Source organism: Pezoporus flaviventris, unplaced genomic scaffold, assembly GCF_033815535.1.
Source record: "Pezoporus flaviventris isolate CSIRO_AGI_PZ_B2104156 unplaced genomic scaffold, CSIRO_AGI_Pfla_v1 ptg000002l, whole genome shotgun sequence".
Taxonomy (NCBI): domain Eukaryota; kingdom Metazoa; phylum Chordata; class Aves; order Psittaciformes; family Psittacidae; genus Pezoporus; species Pezoporus flaviventris.
Window position 1 is genome coordinate 41,008,267 of NW_026892550.1, and position 19,302 is coordinate 41,027,568.

The 19,302-nt window shown below is 41.2% G+C and overlaps 1 protein-coding gene across 3 annotated transcripts in view; it reads right to left on the bottom strand.

Annotated features, from left to right (window-relative positions):
- Positions 1-19,302, bottom strand: part of RXFP1 (relaxin family peptide receptor 1) — a 53,011-nt gene that overhangs the window by 16,141 nt on the left and 17,568 nt on the right. For all 3 annotated transcript variants that reach the window (XM_061475672.1, XM_061475668.1, XM_061475676.1), the window contains exons 3-4: positions 8,652-8,756; positions 7,702-7,807 (exon numbers count right to left, since the gene is read on the bottom strand). In XM_061475672.1, the coding sequence (XP_061331656.1) occupies positions 7,702-7,807; positions 8,652-8,756 (211 nt within the window). The remainder of the gene's footprint in view (positions 1-7,701; positions 7,808-8,651; positions 8,757-19,302) is intronic.

Genomic DNA, 19,302 nt, shown 5'->3' on the forward strand with positions numbered 1-19,302 from the left:
AGCTAGAACTTAGCCATTATGTTTGAAGTCTTTGTTGACCCTGAACCAACAGCCAGTTTAAATATATATTTGACATTCCACATCAGCCTTCGTTATGAAGTACTGTGGTATTTGAACATGGACACAACAAGGAGAATGTCAGCCACAAATGAACACAAACTGGTACCAAACAGAAAGATTCATACCCCTACTGTACAGGGAAGATCCTCAGGTAAGGACACATGATGCTGCCTTCTGCTTGTCACACAGAAAACAGCTTCTCAAAGAGTAATGTGCAAATTAAGAGCAATGTCAACCATTCCCTGATTTCTTCAAAAAGTTTAACTTACATATGCAGGTCTGTATGATGACCCAACCCAGTTTAAATCCTTTTAAATAATGGTGTATTCAGAAATATGAAATGAGAGCTAAAAAGATTTGCTCAAGTAGGATATTGATTATTGGCAGCAATATAGATGTCCTGGGTTCAGCAGTAGCAGTCATGTTTTTTCCTTTGTGTTAACTGGTGCAGTGCTGTGTTTTGACTTCTAGTTTTGAGAACAGCGTTGGTGAAGCCGATGTTTTCGGTTGTTGCTAAGTGATGTTTACCCTGACCAAGGACTTTGTGAGGCTCATGCTCTGCCAGGGAGGAGGGGAAGCTGTGAGGAAGCAGAGACGGGGCGCCTGACCCGGGCTAGCCGGGGAGGTATTCCATACCACAGCACGTCATGCCCGGGGTGGGGGGTAACTGGGAGTTGCCCGGAAGGACAGGGGCTTCCGGGTGGAACTCGTTTTCTTGGCCGGTGGTATCGTATTCTCTTCCCTTGTTATTTTCCCTTATCATTGTTTTAGCTGATAGTAGCGGTGGTGATTTGTTGCTGGACTGTTCTTGTCTCAACCCGTAGGAGTTGCACTCTCTCGATCCTCCTCCCCGTTCCTCCGGGAGCGGGGAAGGGGAGAGCCCCGGTGCAGGGAGGGGGGGGAGACGAACACGGACCTTGATTGTTGTCAGCTTGGCACCACTCACTGGGAGTGAGTGAACAAGTTACCTGACTGGGTTTAAACCACGACAGTTCTTTTTGGCGCCCAACGTGGGGCTCGAGGGGTTGAGATAAGAACAGATCTGACTGGATTGATAGTCACTCGTCACAATGCTGATTTATTGGCTCTCAAGGTTTTTCCTCTTGATCTCACAGTTTCAGTATACCATATCTTACGTCCATCCGGTATTGGCTGTATTAGTGTTTTTCAAGTGTGGGGCTTGGGCTAAGGTTTTTATCCCATTGTACTTTATGGTAATGACTTGTAATACAATAGAATCATTGATCATGAAACTGATCTGGTTTATGTTCCCAGTGTGGTCACCACCTTTATACTTTGGGAGGTATATGATGGAGGTGCTTAGCAATTACACATCTTTTTTCTCCTTCTCAGGTGCTCAACCTGTGAAGGAGACATCCTTTTACCCTCCTAGTCGTCCCCCCAGACCATTTACATTTGAGAGTTTTGAATTTTTTAAATGGCCTTTTAATGCTCTTGAGACTTGTTTGCTGATGGTGATGGGAATCACCATGCTAACACGCATACAGAGTGTGTTTTGCCCACTACTGATTTCAAGAGTTAAGCAGATTCAGGTTTGGGTCTTGTCTGGGGTCAAACGACGATGTAGGAGGACCGAGAGATTTTCCCAGAGGCTGGACAGCCATGAGTGGCAGGGTGTGTGGGATAGTATGGGCAAGTATCTAGGTCAGTGGGCCCCTCCAGTATTTTGGAATTTCACTACCGAACAACTGCAAAATCCAGAAGAATTAGTAAAACACTTAAATGAGGTGTGTGGTCATTCTGGCCATACCAGAGATGGACAAATCACGGCAACGTGCTGGGGCTTGGCCTATGCTTACAGGGCCTTGTTCAACACTATTCAGCACCTTCAAAAGGAAAAGAATGTCGGCGGATTTGAGGGCAAAGTGACAGTCGCTACTCAAACTTTGGCTGCAATGAACTGCGCAGCTACCCCAGTGGCAAGTACAGCAGCTGCTCAAACTTCAACTGCAACAGACAGCGCGGTTACCCCAGCTCCAAGCACGGTAGCTACACCACCCCCAGCAACAAGTACAGTCGCTACTCAAACCACAGTGATAATCACTGCAGCCAAACCAGAGGACCAATTCGTACCAATATCAGTTGCCCCTGTACGCAAGAGAACAAGCAAAAAGGAGGCAAAAAGGGTGAAGCGAGATGAAGAACCAATGAATTCACCACCCGGTCCAGAATCTGATCAGGAGTCATCCTCACATGACGAAGAAGAAGAAGAAGAGGTAACTTCTCGACCTCGGACCTCAACCGAGCTGCGGAATATGCGAAAAGATTTTACCCGTCAACCAGGGGAGCACATCATCACCTGGTTACTCCGATGCTGGGACAATGGGGCCGATGGTCACGAACTAGAAGGTACAGAAGCCAAGCAGCTGGGATCACTTGCTAGAGAAGGGGGAATTGACAAAGCAATTGCAAGAGAGAAAAAGTCCCTCAGCCTTTGGAGGAGGCTCTTGGCAGCTGTGAAAGAAAGGTTTCCGTACAAGGACGATGTTACGAGTCGTTCGGCCAAGTGGACTACTATAGACAAAGGCATCCAGTCTCTGAGGGAATCGGCCATCGTAGAGATGATCTATCACATCAAGCCGAATAACGGGGATACACCTATAGATCCAGATGAAGTTGAATGTACACGACCCATGTGGCGAAAACTTACACGGAATGCACCGTCATCATATGCCCATTCATTGGCAACAGTGACCTGGAATGACATAGTACCACTAACAGTGGATGAAATGGTTCATAAACTCCGAGAGTTCGAAGACAATCTCACTCCTTCCATCATCTCAGCTGTGAAAAAACTGTCCCAGGACCTCGACAAATTGAGGGACGATGTATCTGATTTATCCAGCTCCTCACGTGTACCAACACGCGTCTCAGCTATTAACAAAAGACGTCCTATTGTTCAAGAGAGGAGATACAGAAGGTATACGCCACGGGGTACCCTATGGTTTTACCTGCTGGATCACGGAGAAGACATGACAAAGTGGGATGGAAAACCTACTTCAGCTTTGGAGGAACGGGTGAGTGAACTGAAGAGGGGAGCAAGGGCCAAGACTGATCGTCCCATGAGAGCTACAGCTTCAGTCTCTGGTGAGCAGTTTCCCAGATGGAGTGGAAGAGCTGATTTTACTCCAGCTCCTGTGATAACGAAGAATAATCCCTTTCAACACGACTTAAGTGTCCAATGCTGTGACGACCATTAGAGGGGCCCTGCCTCCAGCCAGGTGGAGGTAGGGGACAATCGGATTTACTGGACTGTGTGGATCAGATGGCCTGGCACATCAGTCCCACAGAAGTATAAGGCTCTAGTAGATACCGGTGCACAGTGTACCCTGATGCCATCAAGCTGTCAAGGGGTGGAACCCATCTATATTTCTGGAGTAACAGGAGGATCCCAAGAGTTGACTGTGCTGGAGGCTGAAATCAGCCTGACTGGGAGGGAGTGGCAAAAGCACCCTATTGTGACTGGTCCAGAGGCTCCATGCATCCTCGGCATAGACTACCTCAAGAGAGGGTACTTCAAAGACCCAAAAGGGTACCGGTGGGCTTTTGGTATTGCTGCTTTGGAGACTGAGGAAATTGAGCAGCTGTCCACCTTGCCTGGTCTCTCAGAAGATCCCTCTGCTGTGGGGTTGCTGAAAGTTGAAGAACAACAAGTGCCAATTGCGACCACAACAGTGCACCGGCGGCAATATCGCACCAACCGAGACTCCCTGATTCCCATCCATCAGCTGATCCGTAGACTGGAGAGTCAGGGGGTGATCAGCAGGACCCGCTCACCCTTCAATAGCCCCATATGGCCAGTGCGAAAGTCTAATGGAGAATGGAGACTAACAGTAGACTATCGTGGCCTGAATGAAGTCACACCACCATTGAGTGCTGCCGTACCGGACATGCTAGAACTTCAGTATGAACTAGAGTCAAAAGCAGCCAAGTGGTATGCCACGATTGATATTGCCAATGCATTTTTCTCCATTCCTTTGGCAGCAGAGTGCAGGCCCCAGTTTGCTTTTACTTGGAGGGGTGTCCAGTTCACTTGGAACCGACTGCCCCAGGGGTGGAAACACAGCCCTACCATTTGCCATGGACTGATCCAGACTGCACTGGAACAGGGGCAAGCTCCAGAACACCTGCAATACATTGATGACATTATTGTGTGGGGCGATACAGCGGAAGAAGTCTTTGAGAAAGGGAGGAAAATAATCCAAATCCTGCTGAAAGCCGGTTTTGCCATAAAACGGAGTAAGGTCAAGGGACCTGCACAGGAGATTCAATTTTTGGGAATAAAATGGCAAGATGGACGTAGACAGATCCCCACAGATGTGATCAACAAGATAACAGCAATGTCTCCACCAACTAATAAGAAAGAAACGCAAGCTTTCTTGGGTGCAGTGGGGTTCTGGAGAATGCACATCCCAAATTACAGTTCGATTGTAAGCCCTCTCTATCATGTGACCCGGAAGAAGAATGATTTTAAATGGGGCCCTGAGCAGCAACAAGCCTTTGAGCAAATTAAACGCGAGATAGTTCATGCAGTAGCCCTTGGACCAGTCCGAACCGGACCAGATGTAAAAAATGTGCTGTACACTGCAGCTGGGGAGAACGGTCCTACCTGGAGCCTCTGGCAGAAAGCTCCAGGGGAGACTCGAGGTCGACCCCTCGGCTTTTGGAGTCGGGGATACAAAGGATCTGAGGCCAGCTATACCCCAACTGAGAAAGAGATACTGGCAGCCTATGAAGGGGTTCGAGCTGCTTCGGAAGTGATTGGCACTGAAGCACAGCTCCTCCTGGCACCCCGGCTGCCCGTGCTGGGCTGGATGTTCAAAGGCAGGGTCTCCTCTACACATCATGCAACTGATGCTACATGGAGTAAATGGGCTGCACTAATTACACAACGAACTCGAATAGGAAATCCCAGTCGTCCAGGCATTCTAGAAGTCATCATGGACTGGCCAGAGGGCAAAGATTTCGGAATGTCACCAGAGGAGGAGGTGGTGCGTGCTGAAGAGGCCCCACCATATAATAAACTGTCAGAAAGTGAAAAGCAGTATGCCTTGTTTACTGATGGCTCTTGCCGTATTGTGGGAAAGCATCGGAGATGGAAGGCAGCTGTATGGAGTCCTGGACGACAAGTTGCAGAAACTGCTGAAGGAGAGGGTGAATCGAGTCAATTTGCCGAGGTGAAAGCCATCCAGCTGGCCCTGGACATTGCTGAACGAGAAAAGTGGCCAGTACTTTATCTCTATACTGACTCATGGATGGTGGCAAATGCCCTGTGGGGGTGGTTGAAGCAATGGAAGCAGAGCAACTGGCAACGCAGAGGTAAACCCATCTGGGCTGCTGCACTGTGGAAAGATATTGCTGCCCGGGTGCAGAATCTGGTGGTGAAGGTACGTCATGTAGATGCCCATGTACCCAAGAGTCGGGCCACTGAGGAACACCAGAACAACCAACAAGTGGATAAAGCGGCTAAGATTGAAGTGGCTCAGATGGACTTAGATTGGCAACATAAAGGTGAATTATTTTTGGCCCGGTGGGCCCATGACACTTCAGGCCATCAGGGCAGAGATGCAACATATAGATGGGCCCGTGACCGAGGGGTGGACTTAACAATGGACACTATTGCCCAGGTTATTCATGAGTGTGAAACATGTGCTGCAATTAAACAAGCCAAGCGGTTAAAGCCTCTTTGGTATGGAGGACGATGGTTGAAGTATAAATATGGGGAGGCCTGGCAGATTGACTATATCACACTGCCACCAACCCGCCAAGGCAAGCGCCATGTGCTTACCATGGTGGAAGCAACCACCGGGTGGCTGGAAACATACGCTGTGCCCCATGCCACTGCCCGGAACACCATTCTGGGCCTTGAGAAACAGATTTTGTGGCGACACGGCACCCCAGAGAGAATTGAGTCAGACAATGGGACTCATTTCCGGAATAACCTTATAGATATTTGGGCCAAAGAGCATGGCATTGAGTGGGTATATCACATCCCCTACCATGCACCAGCCTCTGGGAAAATCGAACGGTACAATGGGCTGTTAAAAACTACACTGAGAGCGATGGGTGGGGGAACTTTCAAGCATTGGGATACACATTTACCAAAGGCCACCTGGTTGGTCAACACCAGAGGATCTGCCAACAGGGCTGGCCCAGCCCAGTCAGAACTTTTACATATTGTAGAGGGGGACAGAGTTCCCGTGGTGCATATGAAGAATTTGCTGGGGAAGACAGTCTGGGTTATTCCTGCTTCAGGTAAAGGCAAACCCACTCGTGGGATTGCTTTTGCTCAGGGACCTGGATATACTTGGTGGGTAATGCGGGAAGATGGGGAAGTCCGATGTATACCTCAAGGGGATTTGATATTAGGGGAAAACAGCCAGTGAACTCAATTGTATGCTGTTGCCTGCTGTGTAATGCTTTTATAGCCCATCAACTAGATGTCTCCAGGTCACCAGCGACTGGCCCTGACTTCCCTCCAGCCATCATCCCAACAGAGAATGAACTTGGAACATCATGGACCGAATGGACTCGGCAGCATTATAGGGATTGGTCCATGCACTAAGAAAATGATTTTTTTCCTCTTGGTCTGTATGTATATGGATGTATATATGTGGGAGAGCGATGGTGTATTGAAAATGTGGGATCTGAGCACGACGTGAATGGTATGGAATAAGGGGTGGATAATGTCCTGGGTTCAGCAGTAGCAGTCATGTTTTTTCCTTTGTGTTAACTGGTGCAGTGCTGTGTTTTGACTTCTAGTTTTGAGAACAGCGTTGGTGAAGCCGATGTTTTCGGTTGTTGCTAAGTGATGTTTACCCTGACCAAGGACTTTGTGAGGCTCATGCTCTGCCAGGGAGGAGGGGAAGCTGTGAGGAAGCAGAGACGGGGCGCCTGACCCGGGCTAGCCGGGGAGGTATTCCATACCACAGCACGTCATGCCCGGGGTGGGGGGTAACTGGGAGTTGCCCGGAAGGACAGGGGCTTCCGGGTGGAACTCGTTTTCTTGGCCGGTGGTATCGTATTCTCTTCCCTTGTTATTTTCCCTTATCATTGTTTTAGCTGATAGTAGCGGTGGTGATTTGTTGCTGGACTGTTCTTGTCTCAACCCGTAGGAGTTGCACTCTCTCGATCCTCCTCCCCGTTCCTCCGGGAGCGGGGAAGGGGAGAGCCCCGGTGCAGGGAGGGGGGGGAGACGAACACGGACCTTGATTGTTGTCAGCTTGGCACCACTCACTGGGAGTGAGTGAACAAGTTACCTGACTGGGTTTAAACCACGACAATAGATTAGGAATATTGCCAAGATCATAGAAAAAGGTCTTAAGCATTGTGTCTTAAAAGGAAACATTTCTTTTGATTTCTTGAAACTGTTGCTAGTTCAAGTCACTGTTACAAACATGAAATGATCAATTCACACAGTGTTTTTATAGTTCCTTTTCTTTTGTGCAGGGAGAATCTGTACTTAAAATATGAAACGATTTATCAACAGACACACATTATGCTTTCACAAGCACCAGCTGAGCCAACCTGTCATAATTATAAGGCTGTAGTTGTGAAAATGTTGTAGGATTGGTAGCCAATCCTGAACAGAGCAAGAGGCTACTTTTCCGTTCTACTTACATTATGGTTATATTTGAAGAGACTGATGGGACAGCACGCAACTTGGCAGCATCACAGAAGATCTCCAGCCTTTGACAGGTACACTCTGCTGGCACAGCACCAGCCACTGTGTGAGAACAAGAACATGGTCATGGCAAAAGGTGGGATGAGTGGTGTCATGGGATGTGGAGAAAAGAAATACTGTGTAATAGAACAAAAGACAGACATACAAGGCTGTGTTGAACAGAAATTAAGGCACCTGTTCTCACATAATTGATTTAGACCTGGGAAACCCTAACAATAAATATAAAGGCACACAAAAAAGATTACATCCTGATTTCTGTGAAAAAGCTTGTTAGAAGCTCTTGAGTTTTAGGCTGGGTACACAGGACTCTGGCATGGAGTTTTTTTTGTGTCTCTTTTTTAAGTTATACAGTCCTCATATTTACTAGAATTAGCCCAGCTCTGTCCAAGTGAAAACGGGATGAAAATGTGTCAGGAAATCTTTGCTCTTTTTCACATTATTTCACCCTATTTCTACACTTTAAGTTAGTGCTCATGGCAGACAGGAGAATCAGAAAATCCGTCCAAAAGGGATGAATGCCACAAAAGTGGAAGGGATTTGCAAGAGCCATTTGATGTATGAAGAAGTGAATTTAGACGAATGTTGCCTTCATTTCACTCTGAAAGATGGGTGTTTCATGGACTTTCCAGAAGCATTGATATATTCAGATAACATTTATATTGCCCTCCTAGTTCGCATATATTTTATGCTTCTCCTACAGAAAATTAATCATTCTAAATGGAACTGATATTACCTTTGATACATTTGTTCATCTGAGGTAAATTCTGGTTTACTATAAATGAAATTGAACCATTTATTTCTGATACGTTGATAAGCGTATTTGTAGCGTATTTCTTTCTAGGAATCATCAGTAATAGTCACACAAGTAATATCCCTAATTACTTACAGCACTCGGGTGTCTTTGTCTGAGATGCATACAGAGATTTCATTTTATTGTATCTGTCCTTTGTATAATGTTTATCAAATTGCAGAGACCATCCATTGTAGTCCTCTAATAAAAAAAAATAAGCAAACCACAAATAGAAGCCACATTAGAATAGAAATAGAAGGTAGAATTACCTTCACTAAATTTAGGTGCATTAAGTTTCATCTAAATAAAATGTTTTTTTTTTTTTCAGAACATTTCATAAACCATTAAATTACTTTATTTTTATACCTCTTATATACCTCTTTATACTATTAATCACATGTATGTATAGAGATTATGAACTGCATGGTCGTAACAGCTTGTTATACCTTCAACATTTTCTGTGACAGTTGTACCAAAATAATACAATCTTTCATTTCAGAGCTTTCTGTTTATGTAGGAGTCTAAAAATGAGAAGCGACCATATTTTCCTACCTCCTTAAACATGTGGGTTTCTCACAGTCTAGGAAAGCTCAAATGATTGCAATGACTCTGACTACTTCTTTCAGAGGGCTGTCTCACACTATCACAGCCTATAATTACTTTCCTGAAAATCTAGATGAAGGCCAAGTGATCATTGCTTTTCAAGAGAATGGGTGATGTGGTGAAACATATTCAAGTCAGTATGTTTAAGCTTAATATTCACCTTCTTAAAAAAAGTATTCCATATTACCAGTCTGGTCACTATGTATAGATGTACTGGCACAGAATGGTTTATAGCCATATAGGCAAAAGGTGAAGAGTAGATCTTTCAGTTTCTTTCCACAAATAGGTATTTCCAGATACAGGGGTACTGGAAATAACTACAGATCTGTTACTTGGAAGTCTGTCATATAGTGTCATATATCAGTAAATCTACTGATCAGGTAACCACTTCCAAAAGAGGGCAGGAATAAACACAAGAAAGAAAAGAAGATATTGAGAGATTACCCCCAAACTTTCCTTCAGAAGCTGTGATCCAATTTTAGCTTTATTGAGTAGAATCTGAGCTCTCTTCAGCTTTGCCCATACCATTTTAGTTTAAAGCATCTCATTTAATGAATATGCACCAGTAGCAGAAATGCACCTTTGGATGGCACCCACTAGCTGTGAGTCAAAGCACCAGTGATAATTGAAACCATTACTTTATAAAGATACCTACTGTCAAACAACATTTATATGAGAACTCTGAGGATGGCTCTGTTTTGCTATTAATTACAGTCTGTTTCACTTTTATTATATTCTAGTAACACTCCTCCTCCTTTACCAATTTCACATGGTAATTGTTTAAACTTAAATACAATTCCTCACTGATAATTCTCTATAGATCTTTATATTCAAATAAATATTACTACTATATATGTTGGCTTCAAAATAGCCAGGGGGAGATAAAATACATTTACTTCTTTGCAACTTTTCCCACTCTGAAATGACATTTCATTTTTTTTGTCTCATTGCAGTTATTTTCTTAGCTAGGTAGGAAAATTACCTTGAAAGCATCCCCTGAAGCCTGCCTACAGAGTGTCAGCAGATGGAGCTGTTATGAGAAATGCCTGCCTCTTCGCTGCCTAAGCTGAAAAGCTGATTAATAGATATTATGAAAGATTAAGTAAGTTCAGCCAAACTATCTTTTATCTAGTTGTTAGGTTTTTATGCATAAACTTAAAAGATAAAAGATTCAAAGGAAACAAAAATCTGTCTTCAGGAATTGCTCCATTAAGGGAAAAGACAGACTTGAAAAGCACCTTTTTCACTCAGAAATTAATGTGAATTAGTTTATGTCTTGCAAGAATGAGAGTTTCTCACTTAGAGAAGGCATTTAAGTGCATTTCACTAAATTCCTCAAGAGCACCTGGTATGCTCTGATCCAATAACAGTTTTGCCAATTCAGATCATTACACTGATATTCAGAAGCAGCCTAATGCATTTTGGACAAAACAAAAGGTGCTGACAAAGCTGCAATAATATTGCTCCTGCCTATTTTGAGTGCTTGGAAGTTTCTTTTCAGGACTACTTGTAAAACAAAATCTGTAATTGATGAAGTGATGGAAATAGATCCTTTGCCAAGCAGATCTGCCCTGTAGTTAGTGCTGTAACAAGGTTTCCCCAATCACTGTTTCTGAATATTTAACTGGAGCACATCCATAGACTTTCATCTGCAAGACTGGACCCACCAACTGAAGCATGAAGAAACCAGCATGAAATACAATGTACGCAGAGGAGGCAAGATGGAAGAAAGGAATCTTTTATTGAGAATTTTTGAACAGAAATATATCAAGATGTATTGAAAATGAGATTATTCTTGGAGCATAATCATACCAAATAAGTATTTTGCAGTCAGGAATACAATCTCAAAATATTTTTGACTTTCTCATTCATAATTACATTCATATTGTTTTGGACAACTAACTACTTATCTGAAGATTCTGAATATATAGTTAAAAGCCACAAATTCTAATCTTCCTGTAAGCCAACAAATATAAAAAGTATCATTTTTCTGCATTTCCCTGCTTCTGACACTAAAGAATGGATAGATGAGATTTTATTCCACCTTTTAGTATCTTTAAAATGCTTTGCCAAGTGACAGACAAAGGATGTACAAGAGGTGACCATCACTGCAGTTCACATCTGCATAGAAAAAGGATGAGCAGTGCCTTCTACATTAATAAGAACGAGGGAGCAGTTCACTATGAAGGGGAAGTTCACCAGCATTTCCAAGGAAATCAAGAGGCAGCTGTGTACTTCTGGGTGGCCATAAAAGAGAAAGGGAAAAAAAGCACAGAGAAGAGAAAAGATGGATTATTTTGTACTGGAAGCTTTCCAGTTGTCTTCAGTTTCTGGTGAGTTCATTTTGAAGAAAGCTTTTTTTCTCATGGCATTGATTTTCCCGCTTTCTATTAGAAATTCAAAGGCATATTTGAAACACAATAAAACAAGTTATTGGAAGTTTTCTGACCCTCAAAAATGTTTGTTTTGGACCAAGGTTTGTGCCCAAGCCTGGGACAGTCTTTATTTTATACAAACTCTTTTGTCGAATCCCAGAAGAACGTATTGTGCAAATTACTATATTTAGTACGACCATTTGGTGAAGCACTAATGCCAGAACTGTAAATCACTTTGTGATCGTTTAGAATTTATATGATAGGTTTGTGACCTGTTTACCTCTGTCGAGACGAGGTTCTCCAAACACTTTAAGGAATGACTGGTAATAGTACTGGTCTTGAAATCCCAAATCTATCATTTGGGGGAGTACAGCTCAGATGAGAAATAGCTTTTTCCCAAGCCGGTTCTAAAATAGATTGTTGGCTGCACTTCTGTAAAAAATGAGATCTGAGAAAAGAAGGCATCAGGAAATCTTCCCCCCCACAGGATAAGTGAAATAAGTAATTGTAAACTGGATTTATCTGACTACGGATTAATACACTGTTCCTGGCTAAAAGTTGTCAATTACTATTTCTGATAGGAAAGAAATGAGAAAGAGTATGTTAATACTCACAAACTACAGATTTGAATAATCTTTCCAGTGACAGATTCAAGGAAATATCAGCTTTGCTAAATTAAAGATGCATCTCCTATTTAATAAATTTATGAACAGGAAGTTATCTATATGACTTTCACCTTCTCTTGGCCATGTCTTCATGGATTATTATGCAGAGAAATGAATACATCTATAAAAATTTGAATTGCTTGAAAGTCCCTTTATCAGGGACAGAAGAGACATAAGTCCAGTGAAATGTAGAAGTTCCTCTTAGTTGTTAACAATATTCAAAGATCTCAGTAATTAAATTCCCCCCCCTGTCAAACCTCAGCAAAGCTATTCCGTTTGCTGACATTTGCACATCAGTGTAAACCTGATTATTACAGTACCCACATACTGTGGATGAATGGCAATGACAGACAATAAAATTTGACCATATATGAAAAATTTCACCATGAAGCTTGAAAATCTGATCTTTTTCCAGGTATTTACTACATTTTGAGCATGCTGCAGACTTCCAAGCACTTTCTTTTTGCTTCATTGTCCTGGGTTCAGCAGTAGCAGTCATTTTTCTCCTCCTTGGTAGCTGGTGCTCTGTTTTGACTTTTGGCTTGGGAACAGAGCTGATAACAATGATGTTTTGGTTTGGCCAAGGACTTTGTGAGCCTCATGCTCTGCCGGGGAGGAGGGGAAGCTGAGAGGAAGCTGAGACAGGACAGCTGACCCAAACTGACCAAAGAGGTATTCCATACCACAGCACGTCATGCCCAGGATGTAACTGGGAGCTAGCCAGAAGGGAGACTGTGGGGTGGGAGTAGGAATCGGTGGGGCTGGGGGGGGCGAGTTATCAGTTGGCTGGTGGTGAGATGTTGTATTCTCTTCCCTTGTTATTTTCTTTATCATTGTTATTATTGGTGGTAGCAGTAGTGATTTGTGTTATACCTTAGTTACTAAACTGTTCTTATCTCAACCTGTGGGAGTTGCATTCTTTTCGATTCTCCTCTCTGTCCCTCCGGGAGTAGGGGGAGGGCAAGAAGGGGGAGAGTGAGTGAACGAGTTACCTGACTGGGTTTAAACCACAACATTCATAAACAGAATTTACAATGTAGGGCTCAAAACTGAATGGCGTTTCATACATTTAAATGTCACATTCTAAGTATGATGGAAAAAAAAGTCATGTCAGGAAAAGTTGAGACTAGCTACAGAATTATTCATTATTTGTATTAATTTGAAATAAAAAGTCACCAAGACCTTCTGCAATGTGCTGAGGCAAAAATGGGAAACTCACCCTCTGAAATTTCTCACCCTTTAAGAGCAACCTTGTAATACTAAAACGTATAACTTTTGTATAAGTGTTTTGAAACATCCCATAGAAATGCAGATTTCTGTTATGGGAATCTAGAATACGATTTGATGAACCTACGGAACTGCAATCTCTGTAAGCTTATAGAACTTCAAATAAACACATAAGAAAACAGCATGACATCTATAAAGATTGTTATTACTTTCATCCTGTTGAATTTTATCATAGGCCTTTTTAAAAAAAGAAGTAGTGTATTATAACATATTTAATGAGGCAAGCCAGTCAGCCGATGACTGTGTGGTGCACAGTAACGGATGAGGCCTGTGCTTTTAAAGGGAAATAGGTGCAAGACTTCAAACAGCCGCTCCCTGCCCCAGTTCTTTCAGAAACCTCTGTGATTTCCAGCCTGTGAGCTAGACAGAGCTTAACGAACATCTATAACTGAGCTTAACCGCTGAGGAGCTGAAGGCTGCCTTTTGTTTCGAGAGCTTTTAGGCCTGGGCGCAACACAATGGTAAATACGTTTAGCCAGTGAAGAACTCCTCTGGAGAGTCAGAAACATCTTAAATTAAATCTGCATGCCTGTTCTCGCTTCACTGGACTGGAAAAATGTGGCTATGACACTGTGATTAAAAAACAAATGCAGACACATTACAACCATTGCCTAACTGCCAAAAAATCAGCTTTGCAGAACTATCTGCAAAATTGTCCAGAAGCCAAATTTCTAAACACTAAGGAAACTTATGCTCTCAAAATAGCTCATGCTATTTTGTTCCATTACATAATTAAAGACCCTGCTTGTGAAAAAAAAAAGATAAAATGAAACACCCTAGCATGGTGCTCCTTCCATTGCCCGTTTATTATTGCTAGTAAGTAGAGTGGTAGTCAAATATGTAACAGTAGTCACTGGATTTTTAATGCCCCATTCATGGTGAAAGAATCTGGTCTACAGAAGTTCAAGGGATTAGACTCAATGCACCTGACTTTGGTTTTGAAATACATAAGAATTCTGGCGTTTGCATTTTAAACAATTCTTATGTTAAAACGTTTCCAATTCTGAATATGAAGTTATACCTGTGTTACTTGCACATAACCATTTCTTCTAGAGATTTGCTAGCAATAAATGAAGACCCTACTTCAAGAATCAGTTCTGAGATGGAGCACCAGAGCTGTTCAGGAGTGTGAAATGACAGTAACCATAAATTTAAACAAAGAATAAACCATATCTGCTCAATTCCCAATTCAGTTTTTAAAAAAAGAAGAATTAAAATATTTATTTTTGAGATTTAGGTATCACAGACTTCATGGGAGGATACTGTATTTTGTATCTCCTGTTTCTGTGACAAGTTGCAGGAGATCACAACCTAGATTTCTTCAGCTTATCTAGAGAAAGAAAGAAAATCACTGCTAGAGCAGTACTTCCAAACAGTCATATCCAGTACTATTTTGGAAGGCTAACGCATGCGTAAAAACCATTGTGGTTTTGGGGATTTTTTTTTTTTTTGAAACATCTGAGCTTTTCATTAGTTTTCTAATTTAGGTAAGTTATGATTTTTGCTCACTAAAGACAGCGGAAGCCTTTCCATTTATTTTAGTGAAGTCAGTCCAGGTCAATTCTCATCAGCCTCAGCCTTGTTTCACAAGACATGTTGTGGTCAAAAGCCCGGGTGGTGTGACTGAAGATTTTATATTGGTCTTATTGTTTGCATCTTATATTAGAACAGAACATCATAAATCAACCAACCACATAGATTTTTGACTGCACGTTTGGGTGCTATCAAACACTAATGGAAGTTAGGAAAAAACTTTCAAATCTGAAAGCAGGCATATTTACAAAGAAATCAGTACACCTGTACTTTACAACCAAGGGATTTTCAGAACCTGTAACTACAGGATGCTGATGCATAGTGCTAAATCTATTAGAGACAAAGCAGTAGGGCTTAATCTTAGACTTCAAGACATATAATAAAATATGCTTTCAAAGTGTCCAGGTAGGATGTAAAGTCCAGACTTCCCCTTGAAAGGAGAAAAGCTGAGTGGCTTTTGAGATCTGATTGTTTCTATATTTCTCCACTTACAACTTTGTACCAAACTAAATTCAAGAGCTGATGGGTGGCTTTGGAACATAAAACTTGAGGTAAGCTACACTGCAATTTACTGGAAGGCTTTTCCCCAAGAACTGTCATCATATTAACGTCACAGCTAATTTACAGTTACAAGGAACAAATTACGTTGATTATCAAACAGAATGGCTGGAATATTAGGGACAGTTCAACAAAGAGCTTGGAATATCACACAAGAAAAACAAATTTTTAATCTCTCAGAGATTTAAAATTTAAATGTATTTGAATTTTTACAGAACTTTGTAATTAGCATAATAGGACTACAAAAATAACTGACTCAGTGATGTATCTAGAAGAGGTAATTACACAAATGTTGTTGCTGGTAACATTACACTTTTATCATTGCATGTAATACTAGGATAATAATATTCAGAGAAAGTTGACCCTTACCTAGAATAAAAGTTCAGCCCTGAGTTGTGTTGGTACATTAGAGAATTAAAAATAAATAAAGTGCTTCTGTGTAAGATTTAAAATTTAAATACTTAATTAGGCAGCAGATTAAGGAATATTTTTGTCTAAAGCTACTCAGAGAGTTGGTATTTTGAAAAATAGATGATTACTGGCAATGTTGCTTGTCTTCTGTTCAAATGTGTGGAGTACATTTTGTTATGATTTAACTTTTGTATGTTTTTGCAATTTTTCATGTGTCAGAATTTGCTCACCTGAACAAACACGCAGTTTAAGATAACAAACCACATGCGGACCCCATGCAAATCTGCATCATAAATGCTACTGTTTTGTTGGTTTTGTTTTGCATTAATCAAATGATGTTTTTATTTACTGTTAGTTTTAGCTTTGCTTATCATTAAGCATCATTGTCAAAGCAGAGATTCCAAAACGCTTCCTTCCATGAATATGTACTTGGAAATATGCACTTGGCACTTTTACTATGCCCCTGGGCATTGAAGGGCTTTGCTAGAGAGTTGTTAGAATACATTAACATTGTAGCAGCAATGTCTTCCGTGCAAGAAATACTCATTTTAGGAACTATTCCCAAGTCAACACTGCCATAGCATTAGCTGAGCAGAATTCATGATTATGCCTGGTATTTATCCTTCTTGCTCATGTTTAAAAAGCAATGAAGTAAACAAATGTTCTAACCTCCTATCTATAAACATCAAGTAGCTACAGAATCAAGTGTTACAGCTGTAAAGAAAGAGGAAAAGCTCTTCCTTTGAAAATTAGCCTGAAACCATTATGTTTGAAATCAGTCTTCAGTAGGACTGAGCTTGAGTACAGAAGGATGCTGGAATCGAGATATATATAAAAATTATACCTATATCTATATGTATATATATGGGTTTTTCCCATATACATTTTGAGTTTGGTAACAGATTAAAAAAAAAACCCTTCAAGTGAAATATGTGATATAAGCTGAACTGTTCAACAATGCACTCAGTGTTTTTGAGAATTTGCTGCTTCAGAAAGGGTGAGAGTGGGGCAGAACAGCAGGGAAAAATTCAATGCCACACTCAAGCCTAAAAAGGAAAATCCTCAAACCCATAAGCCTTCATTACAAAGTATAGAATTTTAAATAAATAATTTTTATTTAAAAACATCATATTCATGACAAATTTGCAGAGACACCCACTACTCTTGATGGACTATGCTTTCAAGTTCAAAAAGTAAGACTGCATTTTCCATGCACATTTAAGGTTATCTAGTGATAGTTCAAAAAAGCTTCCCGTCACTTTGGGCATGATAAATTGTTAGACTTCTCCTCTTACTGCAGTTTTACTACCTGGCCTCAAGTTCTTCCTCATCAGGATATCACACACAGTATTTTACTAGTTTTGGAAACCCAGCATGGTGGAAGTGAAAGAGGAATCAGATTTGAAGAACGCACCATGAAGCCAATCTTTACGTGCCTAGGTTGGATATGAACAGTGACTACAGCACATTTGAAAACACATCTCTCAGTGAGGATTTAGTTTAGTTTGAAATACTTCTAATCATGTTTTGCTGTTACAGGGCATGCAGTGCATTAAACAGGACTAATACTTCAAATCCTCTCAAAGATTACCACAATAAATATCTCTATAGCAGTGAAGTGGGAAACGAGAGAGCTTTACTCATTAAAAAAGGAAAGAGCTAGAATTGCTACAGGATGGAGTGACTGGCTACAAGTACATTCAGAGGCTCCTATCATGTTGGTCTCTTTTGTACTGATGCCATTTACTTTTTGTTTCAAGGGCATTTAAAGACTTTTATAAAGTAACTTTCTTAGAAGAACTACCTGTGCTTTTTATGCTGATTGCTTCTCTGCTTGTTTCATTCACTGATGTTTCTTAAAAGGGTTATTTCAGTAATTGCAGTTGCTGTTAATGTTCAGCGTGCTTAAGGGCTTGTGTTGAGCAACTGGACTTTGGACTTTCTTGTGTTTAGAGTACCTGGTGCTTTTTTTCTTGTTGTTCTTTTCCCCCTACCCACAACATCAGCATTGTTTTTCAAAAGAAGTGTTTGTTTTTTTTCCTTTTCTTCTTCATCAGCACAGTCCTTTCCATCACAGAAAGAGCTAGTGTCCATGGCAGAGTTTTGCTTTGTTTCCTTCTGTTACGCTATTAGTTTGTACATAAGGTATGTACAAGTCTTCACTGTAACATTTTTCTGTAGGCTTAAGGTAGTGCTTTATCATTATTTAAGAAATCATGAGTTAAGCAGATTGTAAAGCTCTGTTTGAGATACATGTATTAAAAAAAAACTAAAAATTTCCCAATTCCTGTCAGGGTCTGTGCTGATTTTTTCCCTGCCACACATGTTGGGTTGAATGTTTTAGACTGTCAACCTTTGAGCTCTTATTCAAATTACGCAAGATGAGAGTGTGCAAGAATTTAACAGTTGAGCTACTTAAGTGAGTACCTTGTGGATAAGATTAAAATTTCCAATGGCACTGCACGCAACAATTACTACAGTGGAATATTTTAATTTTTAATTGCTTTCCTGTAACCAGGAGCAATGATTTACACTGAAAAATAGTTGTAAATTTAAAAAAAAATAAAGAGTGGAGGGAACCGGATATAAGTGTTGCAATAAGGCAAGGATACTAACGTGGTCCTGAGAAACTGCAGCAAACAAAAATAGCCAGATAGTTTCTTTGTCTTGGGAGCGAAACAGCGTATCCCACAAAGATCCCCACACTTACTACAGTTCAGGGGCATTGGAATAAATCACATCAGGACATTCCATATTCTGAGGAAAGGAAGCAACTCTTCCTTTATTCAAACTGCAACACAAGTTTTTGAGAAACCATTACTGCTGAATATGACCTTAATATGTTATACACGGCATGCATTTCTAAATGAGAATATGTCATCAAGACAGGAGAAAAACACTGATGGCATGGTATTCCCAGTAAGTTAATACAGTGATTCTTCATCTTGTGTAATTCAGGCTTTCAGAAATGGAGGCTAATTCATTCTTGGATTACTATACCCAGAAGTGGATTCAATATCGCAGATGAATTGTCTCGCAGGCTATACTGTCTCGTACATCCCATCACAAAACTCTGTATACCCTAATTGCCATCTGATCAAGCTGTACACTTTCAGCAAGTCCTTGTACAATAGACTTTCTGATACTATACAGAAATGAAACATGGATAAAAAAAACATTTACAGTGACTGGACTTTTAAACAGAAGAGGGCACCACTGTTAGCAGTTTCTGCCACTGTAGGGCAAGATAATTACAGGAGAAGAATACAAGAACCACTGTGGTTCAGAATTCTAATTACTGGCAATGGAAAGTAT